This window comes from Manis pentadactyla, chromosome 4 (genome assembly GCF_030020395.1).
Source record: "Manis pentadactyla isolate mManPen7 chromosome 4, mManPen7.hap1, whole genome shotgun sequence".
NCBI lineage: Eukaryota > Metazoa > Chordata > Mammalia > Pholidota > Manidae > Manis > Manis pentadactyla.
Genome location: NC_080022.1, coordinates 32,132,071 through 32,147,131, shown reverse-complemented (window position 1 = coordinate 32,147,131; position 15,061 = coordinate 32,132,071). Strand labels below are relative to the sequence as shown.

General features: G+C 53.4%; 1 protein-coding gene across 8 annotated transcripts in view; it reads left to right on the top strand.

Moving 5' to 3' along the window:
• Window positions 1-13,989, top strand: part of HIVEP3 (HIVEP zinc finger 3) — a 497,332-nt gene extending 483,343 nt beyond the window's left edge. For all 8 annotated transcript variants that reach the window (XM_057500094.1, XM_057500091.1, XM_036892764.2 and 5 more), the window contains 3 exons: window positions 3,045-3,131; window positions 7,260-8,170; window positions 9,224-13,989. In XM_057500094.1, the coding sequence (XP_057356077.1) occupies window positions 3,045-3,131; window positions 7,260-8,170; window positions 9,224-10,033 (1,808 nt within the window). In that variant the 3' untranslated portion in view covers window positions 10,034-13,989. The remainder of the gene's footprint in view (window positions 1-3,044; window positions 3,132-7,259; window positions 8,171-9,223) is intronic.
• The last annotated feature ends 1,072 nt before the right edge of the window (window positions 13,990-15,061 follow it).

Below are 15,061 nucleotides of genomic sequence, written 5' to 3'. Positions count from 1 at the left end.
CGGGAAGGAGGGAGGCTCCATGTAGTGGGCGTCTGCTCTCTGCCAGGCACACTCCGCTGCCGCTCTACATGCTCTCTCTCGTCAACCCCTCCCTGCACCCCTGAGAGGCAGGTATTACTTTAGAATTGCAGAGGCTCAGGAGATTAAGAAACTTGCCCGAGAGTGCACAGCTGGCAAGTGGCAGAGCCCAAACTCAAACCCAAGACCACAATGCCCAGACCATCCCGACCCCATTCCGCCAGTGTGGGTGGGCAAGACCCCTGGAGTCCTGAGCCCTGGTTGTGGGTGGGCTCGGGATGACTAGTAGTGTGGCCTTGGCTTGTTGGTTCACTGTGTTGGCGAGGCCCCCCATATTGGATAGGGACCTTAGGGGACCCTTTTGCCCCAGAATGACTCTGGAGGTTATGACTCTGCTCCCCCTTCAGCCAGGAGTCCGTCTGGTTATAGAAGGTCCAGGTCTCTGTGTTGTTACAGGAGGAAGATCTGAGTTGAGAAAGATATGGTCACAGATTAGGACTAAGGGGAGGAAAGAGGGAAGAATGACTCCTCTTCTCCTCCCTGCTGCCCTGGGCCTGCATACCGATGGCATCGCAGACGCAGAGACAGTCAATAGTCTTGTCCAATGGCGTCATCAGCACCAGGGCCCAGAGTTAGAGCAGAAGCAGGACAACCTCAAGGCTCGTGGGGGTTGGATTATATATGGTCTATGAGGTTCCTTCCAACACTTTGCTGTGATAAGAGGAGCATTTCCCACACATGGTTATTGTGCACTCATTGTGTGCTTGGCACACAACTCTGTTGAAAATAGGCTGAACACTTCCAGGCAGAACATGTATAATAATGTCACCACCAGAATGAGCAGCATGCATAGTCCTCTGTGGTCTGGGGTAGTCAGGGGGTGTGGGCTGGTCCCAGGAGGCAGTTTGTATCTCTGGGCTGAGGGAGACCCCAGCAGCCTTCACCAACCTTGACGTCCTACTCAGGCTTTGCCTGTTCACAAACATCAGGTGGAGGCCCCAATGTTGGATAGGGACCGTTGGGGACCCTCTTGCCCCAGAATGACTCTGGGGGTTATGACTCTGCTCCCCCTTCAGCCAAAAGTCTGTCTGGTTATGGAAGGTCCAGGTCTCTGTGTAGTTACAGGAGGAAGATCTGAGTTGAGAAAGATATGGTCACAGATTAGGACTAAGGGGAGGAAAGAGGAAAGAATGATTCCTCTTCTCCTTCCTGCTACCCTTGACCTGCATACCTCAGGGAATCCCAGCTGGACATTCCCATTACCCTCCCAGCAAAACCCTAAAGGTTCCTTAAAATTCTCAGAATGATGAAAAGCTCCCCTTGGTTCATTCACAAGCTCTCTCTATTCACCTATCCATCGGCCCCTCTATCCTCACTTGTATCCATTTCTCCCATTCTAACAGTTTGTCTTTGTATCCATAGGTCTTCCCATTTATTTTCTCATCCTGCCTGTTCTTCCCGTTCTCATATTTGTCCCTCCACCGATCCATCCTTCCATCCACTTTCCCATTCTTTTATCCTGCGTCCTGTCTGTCCTCCGTGCATGTGTATGGACAGGAACCATTCCTCCAGCCAGCCGGTCATTCTCTCATTCATCCATGTCTCTATCCTCGTATCCAGTTCCTCACCCTCCCATCTGTTTATTGAGTCATTGGCCATCTATCCTTCCATTTCTTTTTTCATCAGAGCATTTATTCCCCATCTGTCTATTCATCTACTTATCGAATCATCCATTGTCCCATGCATCTGGCCATCTTCCTGTTCTCCCTTCTGTCCATATTTTCTTTTACCCACTTTATCCATCCATCCTTTGGTCAATCTGTCCATCCATCCATCCGTCCATCCATCCATCCATCCATCAATCCACTAATCTTCCTCTCTATGCATCTGTTCAAGTATCCATTCTTCTGTCTTCCATCCATCCATCCAACCTTGCCAATTAATAAAATTAGTGAGACAGAGCACCTAACGCAGGGAAGGTATGATTTATTCTATGAACAACCATATGGAAATACAGCAACTCACAGAGCAACAAGGAGCACGTCCCGCTGAGGAGGTGGCTTCCGGGCCCAGAGGAACATCCTGAGGCGTCTGGCCTGCATCCCTCTGGGGCATGTCCTTCACAGAGTGCTCCTGCCACACAGCTTTGTGGCCTAGGAAGTGCTGTGCACACAAGCGGGGAGATTGAAGGTGTTTCTGCCTTTCCCAATTCCACCAAGCTGCCGCCCCTGCTCATCAGCTGTGGGGCTGGCCTGAGCACTTGAGGCAGAGTCAGCCACCCACTGAGGGCTCTGTAGGCTTGGAATAGGCCGAACCCTTGCCTGGCCCTCCCTGCATGTACCCCATCTGCAAAGCGACTTGGGGGAAACTGAGGCCCAGGACCTGACTCCTCTGGGGAAGTGAGAGCTTAGGTCCCGGCCTCGTGGCTCCCAGGTCCCTGTCCAGCAGACTTCCCTACACCTTCCGCCCTCACTCCATTTCTACCAGTAACTTTACTCTATTTCCTCTTTCCCAATACTAAGATTTTTCCCTGTGGGCTGCCCCAGAAGTGGGCTTCCTTCCTCAACCAGTGGGGTATCCTCAGTGCCCACCTACCATGTCAGTTAATAGCAGCCCCAGCATTTGAGATGGCCAATGCCCTTCCTTGATGAGTCATCAGCTCCTGGGCCCATAGTTAAAGCAAAAGCAGGAAAAGCCTACCACACATGAGTTGTTGTTTAATTTCTTTTTTGTTTGTTTTTTAACCAGCATCTCACTTCCTCATTATACCCTCTGTTCCCTTACAGCCTCATGCCCACCCTCCCCAGCTCCTGCATACATCTTAAGTGGTGGCTGTGGCTGTACATCCCAGCCAGAGCACCCAGGCAGAGGGACATGCCAGTCTCTGCCCAGCCCCTGCAGCTAGCAGGGCCTCAAATGGTCTGAGAAGCCACAGCCTGCCAGCCAGGCACTGCCTCCTTGAGCCCCAAGCCTGCCCTGGCACCTGCCCTCCAGCTGAGCCTGAGTCTGTTCTCATTCCTTTCCAGGAAATCTGACTAAGCACATGAAGTCGAAGGCCCACAGCAAAAAGTGCCAAGAGACAGGGGTGCTGGAGGAGCTGGAAGCCGAAGAAGGTAACAGATCGCCGACTCTCCCCTCCCCCTTCTCCCTTCTCCCCACATACCCCCCACACCTGCCTGCTCTCCCATGTGTCTCCCCTGCCCTCCCCCCTCCATGCCCTCTCCTCCACTTCTCCCGACTACTGAGAGACAAAGATTGAATTCACAGAATGATTGCCCCCATTCTCCATATGCTTACACTATGTGCTGTGCAGCCTTAGCTCTCTCGTGCATTGCAGTCTGCCATGCAAGTGGGGTGCCTGGCACCCCATGGGTGCTCAGTGAATGTACATTGAATAAGTTAATACATGAGTAACCATAGTCAGTAATCATAGAGCATTCACTATGAGTCAGGCATGTTCTAAACACGTGCTGTGAATTATCTCAGCAAATCCTCACAATGATGCTCTGAACTGTGTACTCATAAACTCCACAGCCACGCTCACACCTACATTCTCTGGGTGGGGGCCTGACACGTGGGCATTTTAGAGCTTGGGAGGCTTTCAAGGGAGACAGAGCCATACCTGACAGCCCCTTGTCACCTCCCAACCCCACCCCATGCCCCAGCACTGTACCCTGGCCATAGTCCTTCATCAGCAAGAGGTATATTAGAGCCAGAATCTGAGAAGACAGGGCAGAGGAGAAGGTGAGCCCGAGGCAGTGGATCAGCATCTAGGAAGGAGGCTAGAGGGACTTTGGCAGGTGGATGAGCAGTCCCTCCAGCAGAGGAAGGCCAGAGCTTTCCTCCTGTACCCAGCAAACCTTTGACCTAATTCCCTAAAATCAGAATCAGGACTTAGAGTGTGACAGAGGGTGTGTGTGTGTGTCTTGTTTTTGTTTTTCTGATTTGGAAATATGTTTGCAATCTCACAAAAGAGATCATATTCCCTTTTAAGTGAAATAAATCACCTTTATGGAACTAAACCCAGTAAATTTAGGGTCATTTCCCCCTAAATGAGGCTATGGGGGTTACCAAGCTTATCAAAAATGTACATCAGGCCATTTGCAGCTGTTGTCTCAGTGAGTCTTCATAACCAGTGGTAGGAATTTGTGCTGACCCCATTTGAAGTTGAGGAAAGTAAAGCTCAGACAGGTGAAGGCAATTACCCAAAGTCACACAAAAATTCTGGCTCCATGCTACCCCGTTGCCTGGTGGGCTGGACTGATGGAGCCTGAGCCCAAGCCCAGAGCCCTCCCTGGGTAGGAATCAAGAGGTCACAACTAGCACCACACTGGGGGTCCACAGAAGGACCCTGGGCTGTCTGGCCCCTGCCCCCACCCCCCAGACTCATTTTCCCAGCTAGGCAAAAAAGGATATCATACCCACCTATCATACCCATTTGAGGATGAAATCAGTGCTTTCATTCCAGAAATAATTGCTCAGCACCAGCCCTGTTCTGGCCCTGTTCTAGGTACTGGAGATTCCGCAGTGAATAAGGCACAGTTCCTGCCCTCTGTTCTCAAGGAGGGCAGGGCATGAACAAATGCCATCAGGGCAAGGTCAATGAGTATGAAGCAGAAACTACGCAAGGGTCTGGAAGTGTGGGAAGGGGCCTCTCTGTGGGGGTGAGCAGAGAATGTGAAGAGAGGGGACAGGAAGCCAGGTGTGGTCTGGGGAAGGGCTCTCCCCACAGAAGGAACAGCAGGTGCAGAACCTCTGAGGGTCTGAGTGAAGGGAGATGAGGTCAGAGAGAGCTGGAGCCATGAAGGTCAAGGGACAGACTTGGCAGCATGGTGGAGAAACGCCCTCTGACTTCGGGTGACTCTTTATGCAGAGGCTGGCCTGTAGCGAGTGGGATGGAGGCAGTGATCCAGGCTGAGCACGTGTGAGCTTGGACCGGCTGGGCTGAGGTGGGATTAGTGGGCCATTCTGGATACATTCTGCAGGTAGAGCCGACAGGTTTTGCTGACATATGGGCGTGGATGGAGCATTATTATTTTTTTTGTTATCATTAATCTACAATTACATGAAGAACATTATTGGAGCATTATTTTTAAAAAAGGAGCCAAGGATGAATCCGAGGTTTGTGGCCTAAGAAACTGGAGGACTGGCGTTGCCACTTCCAGCACCGAGGAAGATTCAGGGAGAAGCCTGTCTGTTATCTGGAGCGCCGCCTAGTAACGACCGCCTCCCGGTGGCCAGGCCAGCGCCGCCTCTCCAGCCCCGGAGATAAGAGGTTGAGCACCAGCGCCACCCTGTGGCTGGAGCCCCTCGGCGCCCTGGCGCGCTTCCTTCCGTCTCCTGCGCGGCCCCGGCGAGCGGGCAAGGCTTTGTGAGAGCCTTGGCGGTCATCCCAGCAGTGCCGGGCAGCTCCGTGAGGGGCGCCAGGAATGGGCTGCCCGGCAGGGGCATCTTATAGAGCCCAGCAGGGGCTAGGTATTGGGGGCCTGGCGAACCCTGCGCTGGAGAGGGGACCCTTGGTTTCCATCATTCCTGAGCCAGGTGCCCAGGGCAGGTCACCCACCGCCCCTCTTGGGGCGTCAGCTTCCTCACGCATAGCCAGGGTCTTGGGGAGGCCTCCCTGCTGCGTGTCAGGAGATGCCTTTCCTGACTCTCCCTCACGAGTAGCTCTATCCTCTGCCCTTCCACCCTGAGATGCTTGGAGTGCTGCCTGTCTGGGGAGGTCGTGGGGTATTGGAGATAATAGCCAAGGTTTATCGGGCACTTAGTACGTGTCAGACAGGCCCTCCCAGCCCTCCCTGCAGCTTCGTGACATGGCTTTTATTACTCCTACCCCCAATCTACAGATGAGGAAACTGAGCAGAGAAAGAAAGTAAATTACACAACACCACACATCAAGGAAGGCATGGAGATGGGATTCAAACCCAGACCATTTCCTGATTCTTGATGTGCAAAATAATTTTTAAAAGTGCAAGCGTTGTAAACCTTAGTCTTGACTCGGCCACTGCTCCTTGGTGACCTGGGGGAAGAATTTGCCCCCTCTGAGCCTGGATCTCCCCGTATGAAAATGAGGGATGAGGCTAGGTGAACCTGGGGGGGCCGAAGGAGGCCTCACTAAAGTCTCAGGCAGGGAAGTAAATGCACCAGTGGCCTGAGTCAGCTTGTCTATCCAGCTGTCTTGGTCAGTAGTGGAATGGGTGCTGCTGTGTCCGAGTGAGGCTGTGGGCCTGGCAATGGGGAGGGCAATAGGCTGGCAGGACCCAAACCCTCAGGAGCCTGCCAGGTGGGCCAGATATTAGTGGAGTTCTCCCTGGAATCCTAATTGCTGCCACTTCAGAGATGTCCAAACTAGACCCATGTTATGTTAAAGGTGACCTGGCTGTCTGGGGCTGCTCTCCCAGAAGTGAGACCAGGTGGCTGGTATTTCAGAGCGCCACTCCCCCACCCCTATAGCTGGATGAGACTAGCTGGGATGGGGCCCTTCTCTACAGCCTGAGGCCAGCTTAGCCAAACCCCCACACAGGCCAGGGCCTGCCACCTGCCAGATCCTGTTGTACCAGCCAGCAGCAGCCTGGCCACAGTGGCAGATGTGTTTAAACTGACCACCGCTCAGTGCTGCTGGGCCAGCCAGGATGGCTGCTGTGTGCCAGAAGAATTGATTTCTTCATGAAGGTATCGAGTGCCCATAATTACTTGAGGCTGTGCTGTGTGGCAGGGGTGCGTTTCTCCTGCTAGCAAACCCCATGGGGTGAGACTATCACATTCATTTGACAAAGAGGGAGACTGAGGCACAACAAGATGATTTCACTTGTTCATGGTGGAGCCATCATTGAAATGCTAATGAAAACAACAAAGCCAAAGGCCCACCTTATGGCTATGGCTCAATCCCAGCCCTGTTACTTGCCTCCCTTAGGCAAGTCACTTCATCTCTCTTCCCTAGGTTACCTGACCTGTAACATGAAGGTAGGAATAGTGCCGACCCCACAGGATTATTTGAGGTCTAAATAAATGAATACACATGAAGGCCCTAGAACTGAACCCAGCACATGGTAGATACAAGGCAATTTTTGTTCACTGTGATTCTTTACAAATTGATGCCATATCTGTCACATCCCTTATATTCAACAATCTTGTGCCATTGCCACAGTTATAGGCCCAGCTTGCAGACAAGGACACTGGGGCTTAGAGAGGAGCCACTGTGGGCCCACTGTGACCACGGGTCTCCTGTGTTCACCCCTCAGGAACCAGCGACGACCCGTTCCAGGACTCAGAGGGGCGAGAAGGCTCAGAGGCCATGGCGGAGCACCAGTTTTCAGACCTGGAGGACTCGGACTCAGACTCGGACCTGGACGAAGATGAGGACGAGGACGAGGAGAGCCAGGATGAGCTGCTGGGACCGTCCTCGGAGGCACCCCCACCCGGCCCGAGGGCCACGCTGCCCGTTGGCTCCTCGCCTGTTCAGGGCCCTCAGCCCCCAGATGCCACCTCTGGCAGCCAGGCCACACGGGGCAGCTTGGTCTCAGAAGCCGAGCACTTGGCAGCCGGCGGTCGCTCCATGTCCAGCCAAAGCACCCTGTGCCTCCCCCCACTGGAACCGGCCCCTTCGGACCCCATGGAGAAGAACACAGGCTCAGCCCTGAGCTCAAAAGCTGTATCCCCGAGACGGCCGTGGTCCCCAAGTAAAGAAGCAGGCAGCCGCCCATCGCTTGCCCACAAGCACTCGCTGGTCAAAAGCGACTCATCTCCCCAGCGACATTCACCGACCCGAGAGTCACAGGCCTCAGTCCCAAGCCCGCCTGGCCTCCGGACGAGCCGCCTCCCTTGCGGGTCTCCAAGACTTGAGCTGTCTCTTCCTATGTCCCGTCCCTTGGGAAGGGAACTGCCCCCTCGAGCACATCTACCCGCTGAACGCGAGGGTGCCACAGACCCAGGCCTCCCCAGACACTTGCCTACTGGGAGACTGTCTCCAGGCCAGGCCCAGTCACCACCACAGTCAGAGCTGCCAGGGAAGTGGGCCCTGGCTGGGCCGGGCAGCCCTTCAGCGGGGGAGCACGGCCCAGGTTTGGGGCTGGCCCCGCGGGCTCTCCACCCGCCTGTGCCTCTACCTCACATGCTTCTCGGCAGAAGCCCTGAGACCTGCACCTCCCTGTGGGTGAGTTCCTGTCTCCTGGTGGCGGGGCTGCAAACTCCTCCCCGAGGCACCAGGCCTGCAACTAAATAACCCTGCCAGCTCAGTGCTTACTAATAATTTAGCAAATGCTTATTGGGCACCTCCTGGGTTGCCAGGCACCATGCTGGATTGCCTGAAACCACCTAACCTGCAGAACGTGGGCCCTGGAGCTGGCCTTGGTACCATTCCCCTCTCAGCCCACCCTAATCCCATGTATTCTCTGAGCAGATGTCAAAGCTTAACCCAAATCACCACATCTCCAACATCACTGTCACCAGTACCCTCGCAGACACCATGGCCAACACCATCCCTGTCACCATCACTGCCATCGCTGTCATCATGCAACACACATTACCTCCAGCCCATCAGCCTAATCCATGTTGTCACATCATCAAGCACTGGCACCATCGCTGTTGCCACCATCCCTGCCACTGACAGTGCCATCACTGTCAACTTACCTTTCCCACCCAACACCGTTTCTTTCACCATGTCATGACCCAATACCACCATTTGCTACCAGCACCATCAACACGATCATTCAGAGATTCAGGATCCTAAAAGAGTGTGTCTAGGCATCCCCTTAGTTTTTAGTTTTGGGGTCATGTATAAATTGCTGGTGGTGGTCAAGAAGGTCAAGAGCCTTGAGTGGGAACTCATGTCCAAGTGTGGTCAATATCATTCTAGGAATGGGCGAGGGACAGAACCAAGGCAGGGCCAGGTGCAGGGGGCTGACGGGGCCCATCTGGCCAGAGCAGCCCCTCCTCTGCAGCAGGCATGCTGGCCTGAGGCATGGAGACCAGGGAGCCTGAGTGTGCTCCTGGGCGGCGGAGGGCTGGGCATGGCCCAGGGTGGAGAGCTCACCAGCACAGGCGGCCCCATGGCCAGGGACTCGGAGTTTGGTTCTGGCCCCAGCTAAGCTGGGACTTGCTCTGTGATCTCAGGTGGGCCCCCTCTCCTCACCAGTAGGCCTTGGGGTCTCCATATGCCCAGGATGTAGCTCTCACCTTACCCTGTCTTGTTTTCTGACCCCAACAGAAGGCCGAGTCCCGAAGCCCCTCCTGCTCACCTGGCCCTGCTCAGCCTTTCTCCTCGCGCCCCTTCTCCGCCCCTCATGACTTCCACGGCCACATCCCGGCCCGGACAGAGGAGAATATCTTCAGCCACCTCCCTCTGCACTCCCAGCACTTGCCCCGCGCCCCCTGCCCCCTGATTCCCATTGGTGGGATCCAGATGGTGCAGACCCGGCCGGGGGCCCACCCCACCCTGCTGCCAGGGCCCACCACAGCCTGGATCAGTGGCTTCTCGGGGGGTGGCAGCGACCTGACAGGAGCCCGGGAGGCCCAGGAGCGAGGCCGTTGGAGTCCCACTGAGGGCTCGTCAGCCTCTGTGTCCCCCGTGGCTAAGGTCTCCAAGTTCACACTCTCCTTGGAGCTGGAGAGCAGGGACTACCCCAAGGAGAGGCAGAGGACGGGCGGGGGCCTGGGCAGGCCTCCCGACTGGGAGCCCTGCGTGGGTGAAGCGCCTGCAGAGCCCGTGCCAGCGCACGGCCCCCGCACCTCACCCTCGCCCTCACCCCGGCCACCCCACCACCACCGGGCAGAGCCCTGGAGCCCCCGACTGGAGTCACCGCACACGCCGGCCAGTCCTCCAGCCTCTGCCTCCCCACCACTGGACCGCAGCAGCTCCGTGGGCTGCCTGGTGGAGGCCTCCACTCACTTCCCAGCCCGGAGGAGGAACCTCTCTGGGGAACCCAGGACCAGCCAGGGCTCCTCCGAGCCCTCAGGAAGCGGGGGGCCCAGGGTACCTCCACACCAGTCAGAGGGCAGGGGCCCCCCAAGCACTTAGCCTTTCTCCGGCCGCTTCAGCATCTGGCTTCCAGTGTTCAACAACAGACGTTTCCAGCCGACTTCCTCCAATCATCTTGCTCTCACGGGCTCCCCGTCCCTTCTGTTGGTCTGTCCAAGCAGCTTCTGCTCAGTCCGCGTGTTCTGTCTTCCCACGTATGCAGTTACCTGTGCCTTTTTCTATACCTTTTGTTGCTTGAAAAGAAACAAACAAAACACACACACACACAAAAATCCCCACAAGGAGTCTGAGGCTGTGAATATTTTGTGCTTTTTGAAAAAGGATATATAGGTGGTGCCTCACCCTCTGCACTGTGGTTGGCACCACCCCCAAGGCTGGCAAGCAGCAGCCATTTGCTAAGGAAAAGGGGATGCACTGAGGGAATAAAAAAAAAAGAAATTAAAAAATATATATAATTAAATGTAAAAGCAAGCACTCCTATGTACAGATGTTTATGGTTCCTATTTATTGCTGCTTTATCCCACCCCAGCTACCTGCCACCCCTTGCGGCCAGCAGAAGGGCCAGCAGCCCAAGACAGGCACAGACACAGGCAGGGAGTCCCCACTTAGCCTCCACAGGTAGGTCTGAAAACTCCAATTTTCTTTTTTGCAAGAAAAAGGAAATGTTGTTTTTTCCTAGGATTTCAACACAAAATAATAGGAGCGGATGGAAGGTAGGAGCTGGTTGGTTCCCGCAGAACTTGCAGATACCTGGGTGGGGTGAGTTGTGGGCCTGTCCTGGCTTTTGCCCAGTGGGCACATTCCCCCCACCCCTCCCCTCTACCTCACCCCATGTCTCCCCTGGGCCTTCACCCCTAGTCCTTGGGCTGGGAAGGGAGCTTCAACCATCATCGTCTCCTGGTTCCTGAGCACCTGGCCTAGGCCTTGCTCTCAGGGCCCCAGCGACAGGCTGTCTTCCTTATTCTAGAAACTGCCTACAGGGCTGCAGGGAGAGGGCCCAACCCTTAGGGGTCAAGACCTGAGGTGCACCGCCTCTGCCGTTCCTGAGGCTGGGGCTTAGGGTTCATTTCACGTTTGGTCCCCGGGGTCCAAAGGGTCCTTTTCCGTCCATGGCTGGGCTTGTCCATTCTCAGCACTGGAAGTTTGCAAGAAGCTGTTTCTGGATCTCTTTGCAGCAGGACTGGTTCCCCCAGTCCCCACCCGCACACAGTCAGACCTCCACTACCCCCAGGAACACCCAAAACCATGACTTGGGGAAGCTGTCCAGGCCTCTTTGTTGGCTTAAATATCTTTACGAAAATAAAATTACATATTATATATATATAAATGTATAAAGACAGGATCATTTTGGTACTTCCCCAGCCTCCTCACATTCTCCTGACCTCAAAGAATTGTCAGTTGTCCCAAGTCATGTGAATTCTTCTACAAAGCAGTCAGTATTAGCCAGTGCCTCCTTCCTCATCCCCATCTTCTTATCTCCTCTTTCAAGAAACTGCTTTGTATTTCCTGGGGCAAAAATCTGCTTTGTAGGAAAAATAATATGACTAGAAACTAAAATCCCAAGTTGAAATATGGAGCTTGAACTCTAGTATGTTTACCCTGCCCTGGGAGAACTTGGATTTTCACCAACCTTCTAGAAATTATTTTCTTTGGTTTCTACAAGGGCAGAAAGCACAGGAAGCATGGTCATGGCCCATCCAGGCCATGTGCTGATGCCACCTTACAGAGCAGGGAATTCCTATCCAGTCCCAGTCCTCAGCCGGGCTTTACGGATCCTATGCCCGCAGTGGGGACCTGAGCTGTGAAGTTGTTCAGAAAGGACATCATAAGGTGGGGAGGGTTGGGGCACCTTCGTGAGCTCCGCATATGTAGCTACAGCTCCCTTTTCTCCCAGACCACAGCCTTGGCCTGCTTAGCCTTTACTAGGTGGATAAAGCAGCCACAGGTCCAGCCTCTGCAGAGCCAGGCCACGTTGTTCATTTCCATTCAGCCTCTCAGAGCTAAGACAAAAAGGGGACAATACAGAAGGGCCTTCCTGGGAGTCTGCCGGGGTCCAGAGTGCCAGGGTGGGGTTGGCCAGCAGCTCCCAGCTGCCTAGCCCAGAGTCTGGGGCTGTTGCCCACCCTTGGAGAAAACCAGCAAGCCCCACCTTGACCATATTGACGCTAGCCTGGCAGAAGGTAGGATGGAGCCCAGGACCCAATCCCAGCCCAGGCTGGAGGCCAGAGCTTTCCTTACCCTCATCTTTCAGCGCCTTTTTGTGGCACTGCCCAAGGACTGGAGACTTCAAGCACTGAGGCCTGGGAACTGGATAAAGGGCATTGCTTCAGCCCAGGTGTGAAATCTTCCTGGGCAAGATTTTCCAGCTCCAGACTTACAAAGCAGCAGACAGGGGGCTCTGCTGGAATAGCTCCTGACCTTGGGAGTGGCCACACCCCTCCACCCAGCCCTCTCCCTCAGCTCTCTTGAGCACTGTTGCCCCTGTATTTGGACAGCCCACCCACCAAGGTTTCCTTTCTAGAAGGCTAATTTCAGAGACAGCGTGGCCAGCAGAAAGAGTCCTTGCAGCCACTTGGGCCCCCAGGCATAGGCAGAAGGGATGGAGGCCAGGAGTCACTGGAGACCTATTTCCCAATGACAGGAACACAATGGGCAAAAGGAGCCTAGCAGAAGGGCTGCTGCCCCACACGTGCCCAGAGAAGTGGACTTGATGCCACCAGCCTGGGCTGCACATCACCGGGTGCAGCTCTAACACCCCCTGCCAGACTCTGCCCCTCCCCCCAGGTATAGAGCCCCCCGCTCCCACCCGCCCTTACACCTTCACAATTTGGAAAAACACTCACTCCATGCCTTCCCCTGGGCCCTTTGCCCTGCTCCCAGCCACTCCACATTTCCAGTTTGCCTGTGACACTATTGTCCTTGTGAAGGGACCCAGTGGGGAAGGCAGTGCTAATTCTGTGGCTTAGACACCTGTAGCAGCATGCTCTGGTGAAATGTGCAGGATGTCCGTTCCTCTGTGCAGGCCCACTCTGGTCCTTGGGTATTGGCATTAGGGAGTGGGGAAGCCAAGGTTTGTTTGAGAGCCAACCCTTGCCTTCTGGTGGAGAGTCCAAGCCACTTGGTCCCCAGGCCCACCTTCCAGGATGCCCTTCACCCTCAGCAAGCTCAGAGTCATTCTGGGCACTAACCCCATTCCTCTCCGAAGCGCCTTTCCCCAGGCCAACCCCCAGCCCCATCCAAGGCTTACACTCTGGCCCTAACCACTGAGACGCTCCAGTGGGCTGACGGCAGTGCACTGCCCACTCTCCCATCCCCATCACCTCCAACACCCAGAAGTCCCTCCACCTCTTGTGGGGGAAAAGCCCAAAAAAATGAGCTTACAGATTCCTCTAGCCCCTACTCTTACTCAGCCCTTCTGAATAGGGACCAGCAATTTATCTGCACCCAGCTGCTCTCTGATCCTTTCTCCAGACAAATTCTTCCTAAAGCAAAAGTCCTGCCTGGTCAACCTTCCCTGAAGACAGATCTGCAGCCCTGACCATGGGGAGAAAGTCCCCAAAGGCCTGTTCCACCAATCTGCTTCCGTGTTGTGAATCCAGTCTGCTTTCCATCAGAAAACCGCTTCGGCACTTAGGATCACTTTACTAAACTTAGTGTTAAAAAAGAAGAGAAAAGAAACAGAAAAAAAGAGAAGAATGTGTAGGCAAACGCAAGATACATGCTCTCTGTAAGATAAATATTTGCCTTCTTTTTCTAAAAGGTGTATGTATTCTGTATGTGAACTTGTCTGTAGAGAGTTTCTATGTTCTTAAATGGCAATACATTCCAAAAATCGTACTGTAGATATGTACAGTGACCACACTGGGATGGGGTAGTTTTGCCTGTAATTTTATTTAAACTCCAGTTTCTACACTTGCATCTTGCAATGTCAGTATGGTATGTATCAGTGCAAAAGAAAAAAATACACAACAAAAAATCCATGCAGGTCTAAAGCACAGAGTCTGATGTACAAAAGAGAAAAATGCTCAGTATTGATGTGTGTGACCTTTGTTGTAAATTACATCTGTACTGTGAATGAGAAGTTTTTACAAGTCTAATAATTGCCTTTATTACAGTTCTGGCTGAGTGTTCAGCCTGAGGATATTTTTTAAAAAAAACAGCACGTTGGAATAAATTTGAAAATCCCAACATAGCCCTGCTTGCTTGACTCATGGTTTTTCTTGAGGGTTGCAGAATGTCAGCATTGGAGGGATGTTTAGTGTCCCAGGTGCTTTTTTTATTATAGAGCAGTTAGGGCCAGAGAAGGCAAGTGACCCAGCGAGTCACACAGCCTAGGACTCCTGTGGCTCTTTGTTCCCAGGCCTGGTGAGGAGGCACCAGATATGCCGCCATGTGGTTTAGGGTCTGCATTTAATTCCTGGGGCTGCCATAACAAATATCACAAAGTAGGAGGCTTAAAACGACAAAAAATGTATTCTCTCACAGTTCTGGAGGCGGAAGTTCGTCAGTCAATAGGTTGGTCAGTTTCTTTTGGAGGCTCTGAGGGAGAATCTATACCAGGTCTCTCTCCTAGCTTCTGGTGGCTGCAAATGATCCATGGTGCTTTTTGGTTTGTAGCTGCTCTACTCTGATCTCTGCTTCTGCCTTCATGTCACTGCCTGCTCTGTATGTCTCTTCTTCCCTTCTCATCTTGTCTAAGGACTCTCATTGAATTGGGGGCCTGCCCTCATCTGAAACGAGCTCTAGATTTTTAACTTAATTACATCTGCAAAGAACTGCTTTTCAAATGAAGGTCACATTCAAAGGTTTGGGGACTAGAATATGAACTTAATTTTGGAGAGCCACAATTCAACTCACTGCAGAGTAAGACCTGGGACAGATCATGACACAGCTACATACTGCCTGTGTGACCTTGGGCTGCAGAGAGTTTCTATGTTCTTAAATGGCAATACATTCCAAAAATCATACTGTAGATATGTACAGTGGCCACACTGGGATGGGAAGCTACATAACCTCTCTGAGCCTCTGTTTCTAAATCTATAAAGTGGAGGGTTGTTATGAGCATTA